Source organism: Chamaea fasciata, unplaced genomic scaffold (assembly GCF_029207755.1).
Source record: "Chamaea fasciata isolate MVZ Bird 193981 ecotype frontalis unplaced genomic scaffold, bChaFas1.0.hap1 SCAF_1, whole genome shotgun sequence".
In the NCBI taxonomy this organism is placed as follows: Eukaryota; Metazoa; Chordata; class Aves; order Passeriformes; family Sylviidae; genus Chamaea; species Chamaea fasciata.
Window position 1 is genome coordinate 66,754,058 of NW_027094086.1, and position 18,154 is coordinate 66,772,211.

Consider the following 18,154-nt stretch of genomic DNA (forward strand, 5'->3'; position numbering starts at 1 on the left):
ACTTAGTCAAATATTGTAGCATCTTTTTTGCCTGGTTGAAGGAACAGCATAGAAGTTCTTGCATGGATTGGTTGTCGGTAACTTTTGGTAGCAATAAAGGAATCAATCACTTTTTCACTTTGGAAATATTTTTCATTTCTATGTTAATTACTACAAAATTACTAGTTTTCAGATAGCACTTACAATGATGCACAAGTTTTTAACAAAACTTTTCTTTTTTAATTGAACCTTATTTTTATCTTTTACTACAACAAAGTAAACTGTATTTTCTAAACGTGCATTGATTTTTTGGTGTATGCATGTGTATTTGTGTGTGCATTTATATGCAAACTTTAAGTCTTAAAAGGAGGGATGGGAGGTGAATTTATGCTTGGATGTCATGTAGTGGGTTTATGAGAAAGGTAATGAGAAGATAGTTTGTGTGTAATGAGTACCTTTTAACAGTTGCAAATGTACATTTTCTGTCCTTACTTTTCTGAAAACTGGGAATTATTTACTTACAATAAAGCTCAGGGTCTGGCCTTTGCTGGTTTTTGTTTGTCTTTAGTTTAAGAAATTAAGAGGTCTCCTCAGGATATGGTTAATTGTAATTCTTTCTTCTCCCTACTTCCTGTTAATGGGGGAAAAGACATATAAGTTTTTAGTTATCTTGTGACCTATCTTGTATTTTATGTACCTTTCAGAAAAAGCCCTAAACATTTCAGGAAAATAGCTAGTGATATAAAATAATTTATGCTAAAAGTAATTAATTGAAGTACATAATAAAAGTAAATAATTGATCTACAAAGTTATGTCCTTGGCTTAACATGTAATTTACTTATTTGTTATCTAAAAAAGTTGAAGTCTCGGGGGTGTTTCTAAAGCTCTGAAAAACTACTAGCAGAGTTTTATTTTTTTTCACCAATAAGGAATCTGTAAGGAAAATCTGGATGTAACCCTGACTATACAGTTTTCTTGTGTGAAGCAATAAAAGTGAAAGCAAGCAGGCTGCTCAATGGCCTCCCAAAACTGTTTCAAGAACAGTAGCCTGAAGTATAATTTTCCTGTGTGAAACTGGTTTCTTTTTTATGAGTTTACCAGCATTGGAGGCAGAAGTCTTTCTCAGGAATGACAGCAGCTTTCTAGGGACTGTTTCTCTATCCAGACACCAGTTTGAAGTGAGAAAATAAGGAGAACTGCCACTACTAATTCCATCTCTGGAAAAATTTGAGCTAGCCAGTACATCAGTGGTAACAGAGTTTGAATGGAAGCTTACTAAGAAGGATTACATTAGGAACTTGGGAAATAAACAGCTATTTTGTCAGTGTAAGTGTGAATTGTATCTAAGAATGTTTTTATAGTGACTGATGTGGGTTGTTCTTTTTTTTTCACCCCCCAGGACACCTACAATGGCAGGAGGCCTTTTTTCAATAGACAGAGATTACTTTCAGGAAATTGGAACATATGATGCTGGAATGGATATTTGGGGTGGAGAAAACTTAGAGATTTCCTTCAGGGTAGGTAAAACTCTGCAGTGCTTTATTAATCATTAATGTATTAATCAGAACAGTGCATCTGGATTTCTGTAAAACACAGATCTTCCACCTGCACCAGTGTCCTCTTCTGTTGCAGCTGGCTCTTCCCTGCCCTGTTAAGTTCCTCCAGCAGAGATACCCAAAGACTGTATCTGCCAAGTGCATAAAAGTGCATGGTGAATTGTTGGTGGAGCTTTGTGATTAAAAGATTAAGATGGTTATTCTGAAGAATGAGTGTGCGTTATAAGGAATTCAGTTAGAAAAGCTGGTGGGGGAGCATCAGTTAAGGGTGATGCCATCAGTGCATCATTTAATGTGTCAGTGAAATGTGAGCACTTCTGTTACAAGCCCTCTCTTCTTGCTCTTTACTAACTTCATGATTTCATGTGTTCATTTGGTTGTGGACCTAACATGTGTTATTCTCATTTTTATTCCTGCCAAATAGAACCATTTCCTTTCATTTTACTTGTCAGCAAAAAGTACATAGGTGGGGATTCTTCTGAAATACTTCAGCTTTCTGAATCTGTCATTTTTTAAGGTCCAAGATAAAACTGAAAGTATTTTCAGAGACTTGGGAAGTGTATGGGGTTTTTTATGTGGAGATTCTGTTTTATAGTGGACTATTTTAGACACCTGTTAGTTCCTGTGATTCATGACAGCCTTTTCCTTCCTTTGTGGTCAGCTTGCCTGGTTTTTTAAAGTAATCTCTGGCTGATGAGGTATTGCTCTGGGGGCTGAAGTATTTTCATATGCCGCCTTGCTTGGGCTTGTGTGCATCTTTAGCTGTTGAGCAGGAAAAAACATGCCGTTCTCTTCCATGCAGTATGCATTTTTTCTAGACCTCAGCTAGTGTTGTTTCCCCACCTTGAACAGAAGCAAGTGATTAATGTTTTGGAACTTTTTTTAACAACTTGTAACTATGCAATAATTGTTCCTGTCCCTTCCAGATCTGGCAGTGTGGTGGCACTTTGGAAATTGTTACTTGTTCACATGTTGGGCACGTGTTCAGAAAAGCAACACCGTACACTTTCCCAGGAGGTACAGGGCAGATAATCAACAAAAATAACAGGCGGCTTGCAGAAGTCTGGATGGATGAATTCAAAAACTTTTTCTACATTATTTCCCCAGGTGAGCAGGTCTTTGGTTATGAGAAATACTTATTAAGAATTAAAATGTTGGTACTATTGGGAAATAATGTATTTATAAAAGTATGTCATTACTTTGAAGTTTGTTAAGACAGAATTCACGTAAGGTGTACAAAAAGTAAGGTCTTTATTGAAAAATAATTTTGTTAGCCAGAGATATGCCCTGAAGAGGTTTTTTTTGTTTGTTTGTTTGCTTTTTAACATGAACATGATTTATGAATGAGCTTCCTGTGCAATAGAATTGAAGCTCAGTAGAACATCAAAGAGCTCAGCTGTAGTGCTGAAAATTAACCATCCGAAGTCATATCGGAACGTGCTGAATTTTGGGCTCTGGCTTCCATGTTATAGGCATTCCACGTTGAATACATCAGAAGTGATTTAAGTGAAACCCAGAAGTAGGAGTGGCAAAAGTGAATATTTTCTGTCTTGATAGAATTTGTACTTCACTATCCGGAGTATAGGGGCAAGTTGCCAGTATAATTGACTTTTTGTGGATGTTAGCAAAACAAGAGGATGTAAAATACGAGAGAAAATTTCCCATGAACTCAGATTTTCTGCAAAAAAATCAGGAGAAGAAAGGAAGCATGGAAAATATTGAATTGTTACTTTCAACTACAGGTTATTTTTATTGTTATATAAAAAGAGAAACTTCAGGTAGCAACAGCCAACCTTTCTAAATACTCAAAACATTAGACTTTATGTACTAAGTGGTAGTTTTATGTGGCACATCTGCTTTTCCAGAGAAATTTCTTTAAAACTATTATTTCCCTATGACCTACTTATTAAACCTGCATTACTATTGACATTTAAAAGCTGTAATGCAGTGTAATATGAGTCTGAACAGTGTCAAATTTTAGATTATGGGTTTTACAGATGCTTGTGAGAGCAACTGACAGTGCAGATTTATAGTGGTTTTGTCTTAAAAGAATGCTTTAGTCAAATGAGACTGTGTAAGACTTTTAATTAAAAAGAAGTCTTGCTATTATTCAAAGCTTATTTTAGGTGAAATCAGAAAGTAACAGCTTATTGTTATTGCCCTGTTGTGTAATTAATACAGCATTATGAATTCAAACATGAACATGTATAAATATAAATAGGTGCAGCCTTTTTTTGGTAAAGATTGCTGTTATGCATCCATGTCAAGCTAGATTTTAAAATGTACAAAGTTGCAGGAAGACATAATTATAAAAAATAACCAAATTCTTTTAAAAATGTAAATTACTGGTAAGCCATGATAAGGCTCTGGTACTTTATATATCACCTCTATATTCCTTCCATTTTGTGCAGTAAACATAAGCTGCAAAAGGAGTTACACTCTGTGAATTTTGTAAGATTGGGGGTTTTTTTGGTAGACTTTCACAGCATTGCAGTATTGTAGAATATGTATGCATTCTCCAAAGACAGTAAAACTTCTGAAATGGTGAAAGTAAGTTAAGCAATTATCTGTAACTGCACTGAATATTTTTCTTTCCTTTCAAAAGATGCATGTCTGCATAATTTGTATGCTAATGGCCTGAGTGATTGTTGGATAGGGATGTGCTTCAGCCAAACTGCTCTTAGAGCATCTGCACCTGCTGCCTGTCACAAGCTCTTGTTTGTGTCCCCATGACCATATTGACTGTGCACTGAGGTTTGATGCCAGCATTCTCAAGTGTCTCCAGAACAGGATAATATTGTATCTGAATAAGTTGGGTTATTCTGAAATTGATTTGTTGCCTGGGGCTGCGAGGAGAATGCCCAGTGCTGTGGGTCATACTTTAGCTCTGATGAAAATCTGTTGTTCAGAGAATGAACACACAGATGTACTCAGAGCCACTCATGCCTCTCACCCCCCAAATCCACTTAAGTTGTGAGAGACAGTAGGTATTAACTAACAAGGACTACTATTTTGAGAAGTTCACAAACACCTTATTCTTGTAATTCTGGTATCTCCAGTCTTAGCTGAGTGTTGCAGACTGTGATTTTACCCGTTGACAGCAGATAACATCCGTACAGGTTTCAGTAAGTCTTTTGTGGGCATTTGTTGTTTAGGAACTCAGTGAATCACTGCTAGTTTGGCTCACTTAGCTTTTCCACATATCCTTCTAAAATAAAAAATTAAGTGCATGGTTCTTACAGAATGCTGGTGTAGTAATCCTCAGGCAGAACACAGTGTGCAGCCTGTGAAACTGCTATACAAATGTGTACTTTCAGTATTACTGTGACAGTGTCACAAGTCCTTGCAAGGAGTGAGGTGAGGATTCTTAGGCTCATGCTGGTTTGCAAGCCTTGGGTGCAGATGAATGAGGAAAACAAGCAATCCTCTGTGCACCCAGGATTTTTCTCAGTTGTTGATATGGATGCAAAAAAATGGATTTTGAAGGAGATAATATACTGACAAGCATCACTGAGCCTAGCTAACAAGATACTTGTTTCCTCCTTTATATTTTCTTTCTGTTCCCCTCAGATAGTGAATCACAGAGGGATTCATCCAGGAAAGCAATGTAAGATTCTCAGGTAGCTTTCCCACTTCGTGTAATCTGTGTTGTCTGGGAAAAAAAGTCTTGCTGCTTGAATGATAGGAACTCAAGAGATTTTTACTATTGATGTAATGTAGTTAAATGGAAAGCTGCCCTCTTGAAAAGTAAGCCTGTAATCCTTTGTTTCTCTTTAAAGTATAGCCCAGTAGAAACTGCTCCTTGTCTGTTTTAAGCTTGTGTGCATTTTAGAAGCCATCCCTCTGCTTAGGAGTGGTTAGGTACAGATGGAGGTTGGGCAGGAACTTGTTGCAGCTGCTGCTCAGCCAGAATCAAGCCTGTCTCTTTGCAGGCAGCAGCTCTCCTCCCCGGCAGTACAGGCACTGGCTTCTGGCCTTTCTCATTAGCTGCTAGCTTTCCTCACAGTCCTGTGTTCCACCAGGGCCCTGTTTCCCAGACTACTTTCCCTTTGGCTTTCAGAAAACAAATCTCGCTTGTGAATAATCTGTTTCCTGGCTCCAGTCATTCTTTCTGTGGATTCTGCCACTTCTTTATTTCTAGTGCTGGTCATTCATCACTTTATCCAGGCTAAAAGATTAGGACTGCATTGTCCAAGATGAGGAGGCCTCACGAGCTGGTGATGCCTGTCTCACCATCACAGCTTGCTGTGAGGGGGGAGTGCCTTGCTCTTCATGGCAGGTAATAGGGCTTCACCTCCCCTCACCTGCTGGTTTTTCATCTACATCAAGTGCTTCCATGACTCACTGGATTTGTCAGGGTTATTTCTCCTTTGGGCTGGCTCCCCGAGGTTAAGTTAGAAACCAGCACTGGAGGTACAGCAGGAATCTGAAGGTGGGCAAGGGAAAGCTGCCCCTTTGGCAGCAGCAGCTGCAAAGCATTAGGCTGGTCAGCTTTGCCCCAAAGGGTACATTCTGAGATATATTTTGGGATATACCCAAAAGGTGTTTTGCCCTGGGACTAAGTGGGCAGGTAGAAAGCCTGAAAAGATAGCACTGTGGAATTAATTACCTAAGCAGAAATCATCTAGACAGAGACAGGGGTGTGTTATCCTGAAAACTGGATCTATGGGCCTCGTACCTAATCACTGCATGCCCTGGTCTTAGCCAGGCACAGTAAGTCAAGGTTCAGTGTGTAGAACCTGGAAATGGAAAACATTATTTGTGGTTGGTAGGGAGGACAGAGGAGGGACTGAGTCCACATGTTGCAGCATAGCTAAGCCTGTGTTCAAAGTACGTACTAAATGTTTCCACGTGGTTTTGTGTTCAGCTACTAGTCCCTATTAGCATTAATTGGGATTGCAAAGAATGTAGTTATTCAAATTGATTTTAAATTATTATTGCTTATAGAGTTTCATAATACTAAATAAAAACAAGTTATCTTATTTTTATCAGAAGACTAGATTTAGATGAAATAGTTTGCATACCCTGCTTTTGAAAATGACTGAGCAATTTATAATCATGATGATAACGTGCTATTTTTTTTTCAAAGGAGTTTAGCATAAATATATTGGCACACATTAAACTTGAGCAAGGAAATCTTCAGCTCCTAAAATTTTGAGCATGGCACAACTTTTGCAACATGGCTGGTGCTGGTGTGGCTGGATGATTTGAAGTAGATGTTTTTTGTATTTCTAGTATTTATATTTTCATTATGTCTTTAAGTGTGTGTATGGAAAAAAAAGCGTGTGATTGTCCCACAGCTAACAGCAAGCTGTGTGACAAATAGAATCATCAGGGAGGCCCAAAGTTTTAAATGTAAGTAAGGTTGGGGGCAGGGAGGTTGAAGAAAAATATAGTTATGGTCAAATAAAGGCAACAGTAGCAAGGTTTATTAAATGCTATTTCTGGTTAGTGTGATGCAGGTGCCCCATCCCTAAAAATGTTCAAGGTCAGGTTAGATGCACCTTTGAGCAGCCTGGTACAGAGGAGCGTCCCTACCCATGGCAGAGGGGTTGGAATGAGATGATCCTGAAGTCCCTTACAACCCAAACCATTCTGTGGTTATATGATTCTTTCCTGGGTTTTTTTGCTTCGTTTTGTTTTGGTTTTTTTTAATTGACCAAAGGTTTGAAAAACCACATGGACATGACTGTCAATCCTCACAATGCACATACCTTTGGAATCTGGCTTAATTGTCTCCTCGGAGGAAATCTGATCTAATTTATGTTCTGCAGTTTGGTTTTTGTTTTGTCTTTTAGCTGAGCCTTTGAAAAAATGTCCAAAACCCCTAGAAGCTTATATGTATGACACGGTTGTAGGTTTACATATAAGTTTTAGTGATCTGTAGAGGAAACAGTGGTTTAAACCTGTACCTAATTTTTGGTATGCTTTATACTTTGCTGCAGGTTTCCTTGTTTTCTTCCATCCTTTTTTCCCCCAAAAGAAATTCCCCTAAGTAACTGGCACTGCACTGGATAGAAATACTCAAGCTGCTTTAGAGTAATATCGATAAGGTACCAGAAATCTTGGAAACAGAATAATTCAGCCTTACTAGAGGACAGCCCTAAAGCAACTCAACCTGTTCTGCTCTTCAGTCCATCTGCTAACCTGCTGCTAGCTGTAGTCTTTGTGTATGGTTTGGTGCAGACCTGACTTCAGAGAGGATTTTTAAAAAAACTTCTGATTAAAAGTGGTTTAATGGCATACAGTGTAACAGCAAAAAATCAGCTGCCACTTTTGTGTGTGTGTGTGTGTGGTGACATTTAAAACTACTTTAAGAAACAGCGTACTTGTGCTATTAAGTCTCACTTTACATTTAATTATTTATGGATGTGACTTTAATTCTTATTGCCATTCAGTGATGTGACAAAGCTTTAACAGTGCTTTTTTTCGGGAAGTCAGTGTAGCAACCTGAGTATGTTTTGAATGTTGCAAGGTTATTGTGAGAGGGACATGATAACTGTTTCATCCATCCGCTGCTTTTTCATCTCCGAAAAATGAACAATCCAGCATGTAGATGTGGTCGTTAACCTTTCTGTTCTTAAATTAGCTTTTGAGAGAGTTTTACATTTCTTGTAGTGCAAATATTTGCTTTCATGAAGATAGAACAGCATTCTGTGGCTGGGTTGGGTTTTTTAATTTTTTTTTTTTTAATTTGTCTTTTATTTCTTGGTTCTGGGATTTCTTTTGTGAATTAAAAGCCCAGACAGAAGTTTTCTGGCATTCTATACAAACAAGATTTCTTTTGCTTTCAATCCTTTACCAGTATAGCTTTCCAATATATTTGTTAAAATGAAGTCCTTAATTAAGAAAAAAAAACCCCAAAAACCACCTTGAAACCTGTCTAAAATATTTTCTTTCTGAAATATTGAAATGGTGTTTTTCATTGCCATGTACAGACAGCTAAAGTTTGATCCAATTATCTGTCTCAATTGAGTAGAAAGACACCATCTGCTGGCAAGTCCATTTAATACACGGTATGCCAGCTTAGAAGTGTCTCAAACTCTTTCCAAGGTCAAGAATTTTAAAGGTAACTTGCAGTCCTCCAAGTGGAGAGATTTCTGAAAAATGTGTGCAGCTGGAGATCAGTAGTGTGGTGGCCAGCTGAGCCATATTTGTAGTCTGTTGGGGAAATTAAATTGCTGGGGCCAGTTTTTGTTCTTTTTCTTTGGTTTGGGTTTTTTGGTAGTGTACTGCATTTGACCTGTGTGATATGGAGTGTGGTGTGGGAAATAGAAAAAAGACATGATGCTTGAAAAGTAGAAATTATCCTACTATTATTAATTATTATTATCAATGGAATAATAATTAAAATAGTGCTAAATTTGGGTGAAGCAAAAATATCTGCTATTCAAGCACACCATCCTCAACCCATCTGTAGATGGGACTTGCACAAAATAATTTTTAGAAGGAATTAAAGCAAGCATAAAGGAGTGGGAAGATACAGGAAGAAGGAGCACTTTGATAAATGAAGAGCAAAGGAATAAAAAGGCAAGCAAACTACCACAAAAAAATGATAACAGTCATAATGGTGAACATGCTTCCTGCAAACGCTGAGGTTATATTGAACAAATTGCTGAATTATTTAAGGTTTAGTGCTCTGTATGAAGGCTGCTTTCTGCCTGCTTTTTTGTGCAGTTAGATAGATGATGAAGAGTCTAGCAGGTGGTACCTGGCTTACAGAAATAAATTAAATTGGAATTCTGCTTGCTCCACGGAAGGAGACTGCTGTGTTATGCTGCATAGATACACACTCCAGTTACCACTGGGGATAGAATGGCATTAGTGGCTAAAAAGGTTTCAGCCTTTTACCTCTATTAACTTATTAAGTAACTACATTCAAATTGTTCCACAAACCACAGGTAAGAGATTGTCATGCACAGCCCAGATGTAGCAATTCTATCTGTTGTGGAAGAAGAAGTCACAGGTCTTGACAGACAGGTCTTGTTCTCTCTGAGTATAAACAACATAATGCTATATTAAGCAAAAAACCCCTTTGTGTAGAGGTGACTTTTTAAAGAGAAAGCCTTTCATGGAAGTAGTAAATTATACTGATGGGCTTTCTTATGAAGTGGAATATTTTTTTTATTTTATTTGCAGCAATTGAATACAACATCCTTTCTTTTTCAGGAGTTACTAAAGTTGATTATGGGGACATATCATCACGACTTGGGCTAAGGCGCAAGCTCCAGTGCAAACCTTTCTCCTGGTACCTGGAGAATGTTTATCCTGATTCCCAAATTCCACGCCATTACTTTTCTCTGGGAGAGGTAAGATTTTATCTTTCATGTTCATCTTCCCTATGTAAAGTACATTGTGCAGTAAGTTGTGTTTTGACCTGAGTAGTGCAAACAAGTTGTCTCCAGCAAAGTTCAAGTATCTGGCAGCTGTGTTTCTGTCACATGTAGAATGACAGACCTGACTTCTCAGTGGGGCAGGCAGCTGAACTTTGGGATACAGTACTGTAATTTGAATGTTTTCCTTTTTTTACTACACTACAAAATGTCATATAAATGGCTTTAGAAATATTCCTTCAGAAATGTAGTTGTGCATAACTTTTTGTATTGCATTCTCTACACAGAGTAGGAGTGAAGTTTTGCTTGAAAGCTATACTAGGTCAGGCAAGCTCTTTGCCTAAAAGCTGTTCTGAACTTTACCTCCAGAACACTCACCAGTGACCAGCAAATTCTAGTGACCCTTAAACCTTGCTGGGCATTTCTGTTTTTTCTTTAGCTTTTTAACTGTAGAAATAGTACAGATGATGCTGTCCTAAATTAGTAGGCACTCTCTCCTCTACAAGTCGTGTTGAACTAAATATCAAATTTTTTGTGGAGTGATTTTATACTGTTAATTTTAAAAGAAGCACTTGAAGCAGAATGTGCTTCTTCATGACTATCAAGAGACTTGATATTCGTGCCTGCTTACTATATAGTGATGTAGGCATTCATACTTTTGAAGGTTTTGGTCTGCAGACTCAATTGTGTCCATTCTGTTGTAGCTGAGTCTTTGAGCAAAAAGTGTCCCCAAGATGGAAGGATACCCCAACAAAAGCAAAAATAGTCGTGGTTCTGTAACCTGGTAGCTTGAACATTTCCTTGAGAGTTTGAGTTCTGGACGGTGATGCTTCATTGCTAATATGAGTAATTTATTTCACATAACTTCTGGTGTATGGAGAGAACTGGTTCCACTGTGATTTGATATGGACCTAATTCTCTTGTCCAAATATCAGCCTTTGCTGATGTGCTCTTTTTCCCTCCTAGATAAGAAATGTGGAGACAAATCAATGTCTGGATAACATGGCAAGAAAAGAAAATGAGAAAGTTGGAATCTTTAACTGCCATGGAATGGGTGGCAATCAGGTGACAATTTTTAAAAAGGAATTTTCTTAATGTATTGAATTATTTGAGACACTACTGCTCATTGGGACAATTTTTGGATGTTTTCAGTGGTTATCTTCAAAATATTCTTAGGAAACCCTCATTAAAGAAAGTGCCTGTAAGAGGAAATACATGAGAAGATTTGGTGGTGGTTTCTGCTTGTATGTTTTTCAGGCCTGATTGCAGTACATTTTAGATCAACTTCAAAGTCAAAAACAAAATCATGGGAGGAAAATATTGCTGTGAGCAAGACTTCACCTCCTGTAGGTTCTTTGGAAATGCATTCTGGTTAGAAGTCCTGATTGGCATTGTTACCTTAAAAAAACCCCAAAAATGAAAACAAATGTGCCTGTGCCTGAAATATATTTTTAATATATCTTTTTCTGGGTGTCAGTTGTGGGATTTAGTTTTCATCTGTTTTTTTTGTTCTACTTCCTTAATGATTAATTGTTTTCACATAAACAGAGATTACCTGTGTTTGGAGATTCTCCTGTTCCTTCACAGCAAGCAATCTTCAGTTCAAAAAAAGTCTGTTTTTACTGAACAGCTTGTGATTGTGTTTATACTTGTTCCCCAAAAAAACAAATTTAAAAAATCTTCCCATGCCTCACTATTATGAAGTGAACAGAAAGCAAAAGAAGAAAGTAGTGTGAATAAATGAAGTAATGCACAAACGTTTCCCTTTGCCCTCACTCTGGGAATCTCTTGGTTGAAGCAGTTCTTTTTCAGTTCCTCTCATTCTTTTTCTGTCTAGGTTTTCTCATATACTGCCAACAAAGAAATTCGAACAGATGATTTGTGTTTAGATGTATCCAAACTTAACGGCCCAGTAACGATGCTCAAGTGCCACCATCTAAAAGGAAATCAGCTTTGGGAATATGATCCAGTGGTAAGTCTTCTAATGACTTTGGACTGTAAAATGAGACAGCTATGCCTTTTGCAATAGCCTACAGAGCAACATATTCCAGTGTGGGACCACTATTGGACAGACAAAACAGGAAACAAAGTCAGGATTATGTTCTCTCTGTTACTAATTTACTATGTAGTCACACATGGAACATCTGTGTTGATTTAACTACCTGGTGTGTTTGGGGGGAGCTTTTCGAAGAACGTTTTGCATGTGCTTTGGGACCCTCTGGAGAAATATTGTCTGACAGTGTAGCATTGTGTTAGAATCAGGTAAAAAATGGAGATACCTGGAGTATTCTAGGTATCTATTGGATGAATAGATCTATTGGGAGTAATGATGTGGTGACAAATTTACCACTTGGTGTCTTGTCTTGCACAAAGTTAAAAGGAAATACTTGTCTAATTAAAAAATGAGAATGACAAACTTGTAAAGATGATTTTACACTTCTAATCATGTTATGTCTAAGGTATAGATGCTTAAAACACTTTTATTTAAATCATGCTCTTTCTCCTACATAATATTCAAATTTACTTTGAAGTCCATATGTTGAACTGCCAGATCTGGAAATCATTGTCCATTGATCAATTCATCATTAATTTGATTTGCAGTCCCTAGAAATGATTTTGTGATTGAATAATGCAGTCAAGAACTCTGACTTCATGGATAGTTAGGAAAAAAGCAGTCCTCAAGCTTGTTAATTTAAAATCAGTTATTACTGAAGACAGTTTTGAGACAATTTGTGGATGAAGAATCTTGCCAGTATTTGCAATGACTATTTTTAAAAAGAACTTTCAGATATTTAGCTACTAAAAAATCATTTCACTAATTAAAAAGCAAAGTGGGGGTTATTTCTGACTAAATACACTTGCTATATACTCCAGTAGCAGAGCTGTTAACAAAGCCTGCAACCTGTTAGACTAAGAGCAAATATGTGTGAATGAAGATTTTGTGATTAGGGTAGCAGTTAATGTGGAAGACAATGGATCGCTTCTACGATTTCTGCACATCGCTGGCAACTGTTGATAGGACACTGAAAAAGGCTGAAAGCTTGCAGGATTAAATTAGTCTTGGGAACCATTCATTCTTGGTTTTAATGTAGTTTACCTGACTTAAGCAAATAATATAAATAATATTACTACTTATAGTGATTTACCAAAGAGCAAATGCTTTTCATTAGCTTTCTACCTTAGTAGTTATAAGAAAAATGCATCTTTAGATACTTACTTGCAATAACCTGTCTTGCAATGATTGTCACAGACTTCCCCTATGTTGATCCTCAGCCATAAATTCGGTTATATGTGTTTTCTCTCTTTATTTTGTCAGTAGAAAATCTAGGCATAATCCTCAGAACATAACTGAAAGCTGGCTGATAAAACACACGAAAAAGTTATAGGGCACTTAAAAAGAACTCCTGCCCACTTAGATTTTAAAATTTTTTTTCTGTTTTGTTTTTTTTTTTTTCTTTCTGCCTCTGTTCAACTCCCTCCTTCATTCTTCAGCACCTCTCTGAGTGCAGAAGATTGACATGCTCAGGGTTTTGAATTTGATTTTTTATTTTTATTACCCTTTGCTGCTTGTGCACATAAGGACACGACTTTTCAATCGCTCCAGTGTCCTGGCCAAGCTGCTGAATGAGAGAAGAAATACAGGTAATAATGCCTGTGGTACCTTAGGCAAGCTGGTGCACTGAGGAGTATCCGTAGTACAGTGGCAGGAAATGCAGCTTCTGATGATCTCTTCTCTGTGAGGATAGTGCTGAGGTGTAGGTGGAGTGGTTTACCAAAGATTACATAAGTGAGTGTAGCAGGTATTGCAAAAGATATACGCTTGTGTGAAGTTGCACATACTTTTTATAAAAGTACATACTTTTAAAAAAGAGCCCAAAAGGTGCTGAAAGAACATAGTGTAAGGTCAGTATTGTGTCCCCAGCTGAGGAAGAAAAAGGTACTTTTGAAAACATCCTCAATGTGTTCATTCTGATCTGATAAAAGCTACTATTATGACTAATAACTGAAGCTGTATATCTTACCAACCTGTAATTTCTAACTCTTCCAAGATCCCTAGCTGTACAGCCCTATTTAAAGAATGGTGGATGTTGCTTGACAAAGAACATCATTTATAAGTTAAGACTGTTTTGTTTTTCATAAAGCGCTCATTTTAATGTTCACAATGTCATATAGCATATGTGTTTTTTAGGATTGGGATCTCCAGTCAGTAACCACAGGGTCCTGTCTAGTTCCTGCTTACCTATGGAGAAGTTTTGATGCCAACTAGAAATGTTTTGGTTACCTTATGCCTGGTGATTTTTATAAAGCTAATTTCTTTTTATTTTTGTCTTCAAGAAATTAACCCTGTTGCATGTGAACAGTAACCAGTGCCTGGACAAAGCCACTGAAGAGGACAGCCAGGTCCCCAGCATCAGAGACTGCACCGGCAGCCGCTCCCAGCAGTGGCTGCTCCGCAATGTCACCCTCCCAGAAATATTCTGAGAGGTTCTGAAGAGAAGCAAAGATTGACTGGGCTACCTCGGCTGATACTTTGGCTACACTGTTAAGTAGCAACAGAAGAAACTTCTGCTAGGCAGAGTCCACAGTTCCTCAGCTGTTAGAACTCCTGCAGCTTCTCAGTATCTGTGAACCAGCCTTCCTGTATGAGGATGTGAAACTACCACACGTAGCAGTGAAACTGTGCCCACTGATGTTTACAAGATCGAAAGAGTTTCTTCCAGCAAATAATTTAGAAAACCTTTGGACAGTGGAAACATAATCAATGAAATACTCTCTGAAGAGCTACATATCGTTTTAGTTTGCTTGCACATCAGTAACCTCTGCTGAAAGTGCTGTTGTAATGAAGAAAGTTTCAAGAATTCTTTTCTTCCTGGTTAGCAGTGGTAACCAGACTACTAAATATAGGTCCACAAATAAATGAAAGAGAGAGCTGGAAACCAGATTCAGTATCCTGACATAAGAATTCTGTGGTTTAAAAGCAAAAAGTAAACAGGGTTTAATGAAACTAAATCAGAACTATGAAAAGTACAATTTGTTATAGTGAAGTATCAAATTTATATGTAGATTTTATACCTCAGTGGGGGAAAATAACCAAGTCAAAAGGCGATTGTTTCTCTTTTTCAATTGTGTGATAGTCCATAAATACTTTTTTTTCTCCTGGTGAGTTGAAAATTATTTTGGGCGCAAACAAAATGAGCATAAGAATAAACTGAGCTCTTGAATGTCAGATCCACTTTTCTTTTAATTTTAATTTCTTGGCTGTTGGAATTGTATCTTTTTATTACTGTCTGAAAACTGGAGGTTAACATGCTGTCTAACTTGTTTTTTTTCCAGACCTGCCATTTCAATTTATACTTGGGTCAGCTTATGGACTTTCATGGCCAAACAAAAGATTTAAGTACACTTTGAAATTAAGTTAACTTCAGTATGCTTTAGCGCCCAAGACTTGTACTACTGTACTACAGTTTTGTTTTCATAGCAATAAATCTTTTGTTCCTTGTTTGATTTCAGTCATCAGAAAGCCAGAAGAAAAGATACATGATTTGGGTAGAAGAAGATTGGCGAAACTGAAGGTTTTCTGGCATCCTTTTTCACTTCATAGTCAGATGTGCTTCATTGTCAAGTGCATATTTAGATTAGACTCTGAATTGTAATGTTGATCTGCTGCTTTTTTCTAATAAAACCTAAAGAAAAATAGTGAAATTGGCATGGTTTTTAAAGTTAACATAGCCAAAAGCAATATGACTATGTCATTACATTGGTCTGCATTTTTTAACTGAATTGCTTTGTTTTGCTAAGAAAAATATGTGTGGGCTGATCTTGAAAATGAGCCACTGAGTGCTCAGAGTATACATTGAATTTTCTTCTGGAAAGAAAAATAAGATTTGTTTAATGGAGAGGATATTTTTATGATAAATGTCATTGTTTGGCCAACTGTCCTGTAAAGCAAATTAAACCTAGACTCATGCAAAAGTTGTGTGAAATTATATTTGACTGTTAAGGCCATTTTAGATTTATTATCCCAAGTTGCTGTTGTCAGTGTTATCTCCATTATTTCTGCAGCATTACACAAGAGTTTTCAAACAAAAAGCAGGAGAAAGGTTAACAAATTGCACTATTGCACTGCTAGTTTAAAAATACATAGGATGAGAAAATGTGGGTTTAATATTAGATAAAATATCCAAATATCTAACTATCTTTTATTGACACCTTTGTTTGGATAGCGCTGCAAATCTTATGAGATTGAAGTGGATTTATGAAAGTAATTTATAAGAAATATATTGAAGTGTGCCAAGATGACTTAAAAAAAAAAAAAAAAGGAAAATGTCCATCTTAATGGTTATATGAGAAATGTAAGAAAATTTATTCCTTTCTTATGGTCCATGAAGAGGACAAAGTGGGTGATAGTGTCATCTTTTTTTTCCAGTCTTAGCAAACTAGAAAGTTTTAGGGCATGTGTGTGGTGGTGCCTAAGAATGTGGTATCTTTTACTTCAGAAACAATTTCCCATACACAAATCATCCTTTTAAAAATATTTCCAGCAAAGAGGCTCTAAGTCAGAGTTGGGTAAGCTTTCATGGAATGAGAAGCAGGAGCATCAGAAACGCAGTGCGAAAGTCCTGTAAGTTTTAAAAATTTCCTGATTTGTTTTAGATTTTATATGCACACAGCACATCACTGAACACACAAAACACGTTTTCACTTTGTATTTTCAACTTTTATGATCCCTGCTGCGATATCCTATTAACAAAACTGAAGTGCCGTGGCTTGGGAGGTAACTAAACTTACAAGCAAGCCTCAGTGTTACTGTGATTCTACCCTTCTTAGTTCAACAAACCATTTTACATGTTGGTCACATAAAACTGCAGTACAAGTAATTGCACAACTTAAAATGCATGTATCAAGTTGCCAGCAAACTGAAGAAGCAATCAGATTTCCAGCCTATACATTGCCAGTTCTTACCTGCTGAGTGTGGGGAGGGGAAGCTGCAGACCCAGGAGTGGCTGCAGTCCTGAGGTGTTTGGCTCCAAACCCCTCAGCTCAGCTAGTCCCATGGCTGGTTAGGGGCAGTGGGCTGTGTTTAGCATGTCCATGTCTCCATGGCACATGCCCAGCAGCTGTGCTGTGTTGATGGAGCACACAGGTCTTCTGAAAAAATCCCTGCACCTATGTGCATTTCAAATATTCTGTCATATTAAACCCTTTTCAAACAAGGCCACAGAGAAGCTTCACACACAGAGTTGTCTTAGAGCTTCTCTTGCCATGGAAGCTCATGTCACCAGAGCTCCCTGCTGAAAGTGTTCTCTGCTCAGCTGTAGTCACCCAGCAGCGGTCCTCCACTTACAGGCATAGTGCTTCTATATACCAGCTTTGAGTAGGAATATTAGTTACCTCTATCAGTTACAGACATACTTAATTCCTTTCCATCTAGTCTGTTTTCTTGTGCTTTAGTTTTCAGGTATTATTTTAAGAACCTCTGTATGTGTTTTTATTTAACCCATTCTGAAAAAAAGCAAAGCATTGCCTTTTCCTTACCGTGTAACACGCCTGTGTTATGAGTTGTATGAATATTTTCCAGTAGAAATCCCACTTTAGTTCCTCAGCATTTATTGCTGTTCAGATCACATGTAAGAGGTGAAAGAAAAGACCACTGCTGTCTTATTTGACCTTGATAGCAGATAGTTGCATAGTAGTGAAAATAAGATCAGTAGCTGTATTTTGAAGAGAATTGATAAGCTCTCTTGTTGTCCTTTGTCTGTCCTGTGCTCAGTGTATTTAGCATAAATTTCCAATGCATGCTCTAAAGGCAGTGTTCTGTTCTCCATCTCTTTTCATTTGCCTGTCTGAAGACATTTATTGAAAAACACCAGTGCCTTTTAACTGAGTTGAAGTAAATTACACATTACGATACAAAGTTTAGATAACTACACTGTGCCAGGTCTGATTAGGTCATCCTGAGTCTCTTCAGATACTGAAAGTCCCAAAAGTTAACCTGTGTGTACATATGACTATGACTGTTGTCTCAAACTGTCAGTTTGTTTTATCAGTATTAAGTTGTATTTTAATAGCGTTATTCTTATGGTAGTTCCATTCAAAGGGGTTTGGCAGTCGCTTTTCGTTTTATCACAGCAATGATTCTCATCTGAGATATGTACTGTAAGCAAAAGAGACAATCTCTGTTACAAGTTAGAAACAAAAATGATCTTTTTTAAGTAATGTAGCACATTCAGAGAGATGAGCAAAACACTGGCAGATTTATTCTGCTGTATTTCCCCTTCAAGGTAA

General features: G+C 37.3%; 1 protein-coding gene across 5 annotated transcripts in view; it reads left to right on the top strand.

The window, feature by feature from the left end:
- Positions 1 to 15,841, top strand: part of GALNT1 (polypeptide N-acetylgalactosaminyltransferase 1) — an 87,707-nt gene extending 71,866 nt beyond the window's left edge. For all 5 annotated transcript variants that reach the window (XM_066185392.1, XM_066185376.1, XM_066185368.1 and 2 more), the window contains 6 exons: positions 1,379 to 1,496; positions 2,462 to 2,642; positions 9,705 to 9,844; positions 10,835 to 10,933; positions 11,706 to 11,840; positions 14,204 to 15,841. In XM_066185392.1, the coding sequence (XP_066041489.1) occupies positions 1,379 to 1,496; positions 2,462 to 2,642; positions 9,705 to 9,844; positions 10,835 to 10,933; positions 11,706 to 11,840; positions 14,204 to 14,350 (820 nt within the window). In that variant the 3' untranslated portion in view covers positions 14,351 to 15,841. The remainder of the gene's footprint in view (positions 1 to 1,378; positions 1,497 to 2,461; positions 2,643 to 9,704; positions 9,845 to 10,834; positions 10,934 to 11,705; positions 11,841 to 14,203) is intronic.
- Positions 15,842 to 18,154: the final 2,313 nt, after the last annotated feature.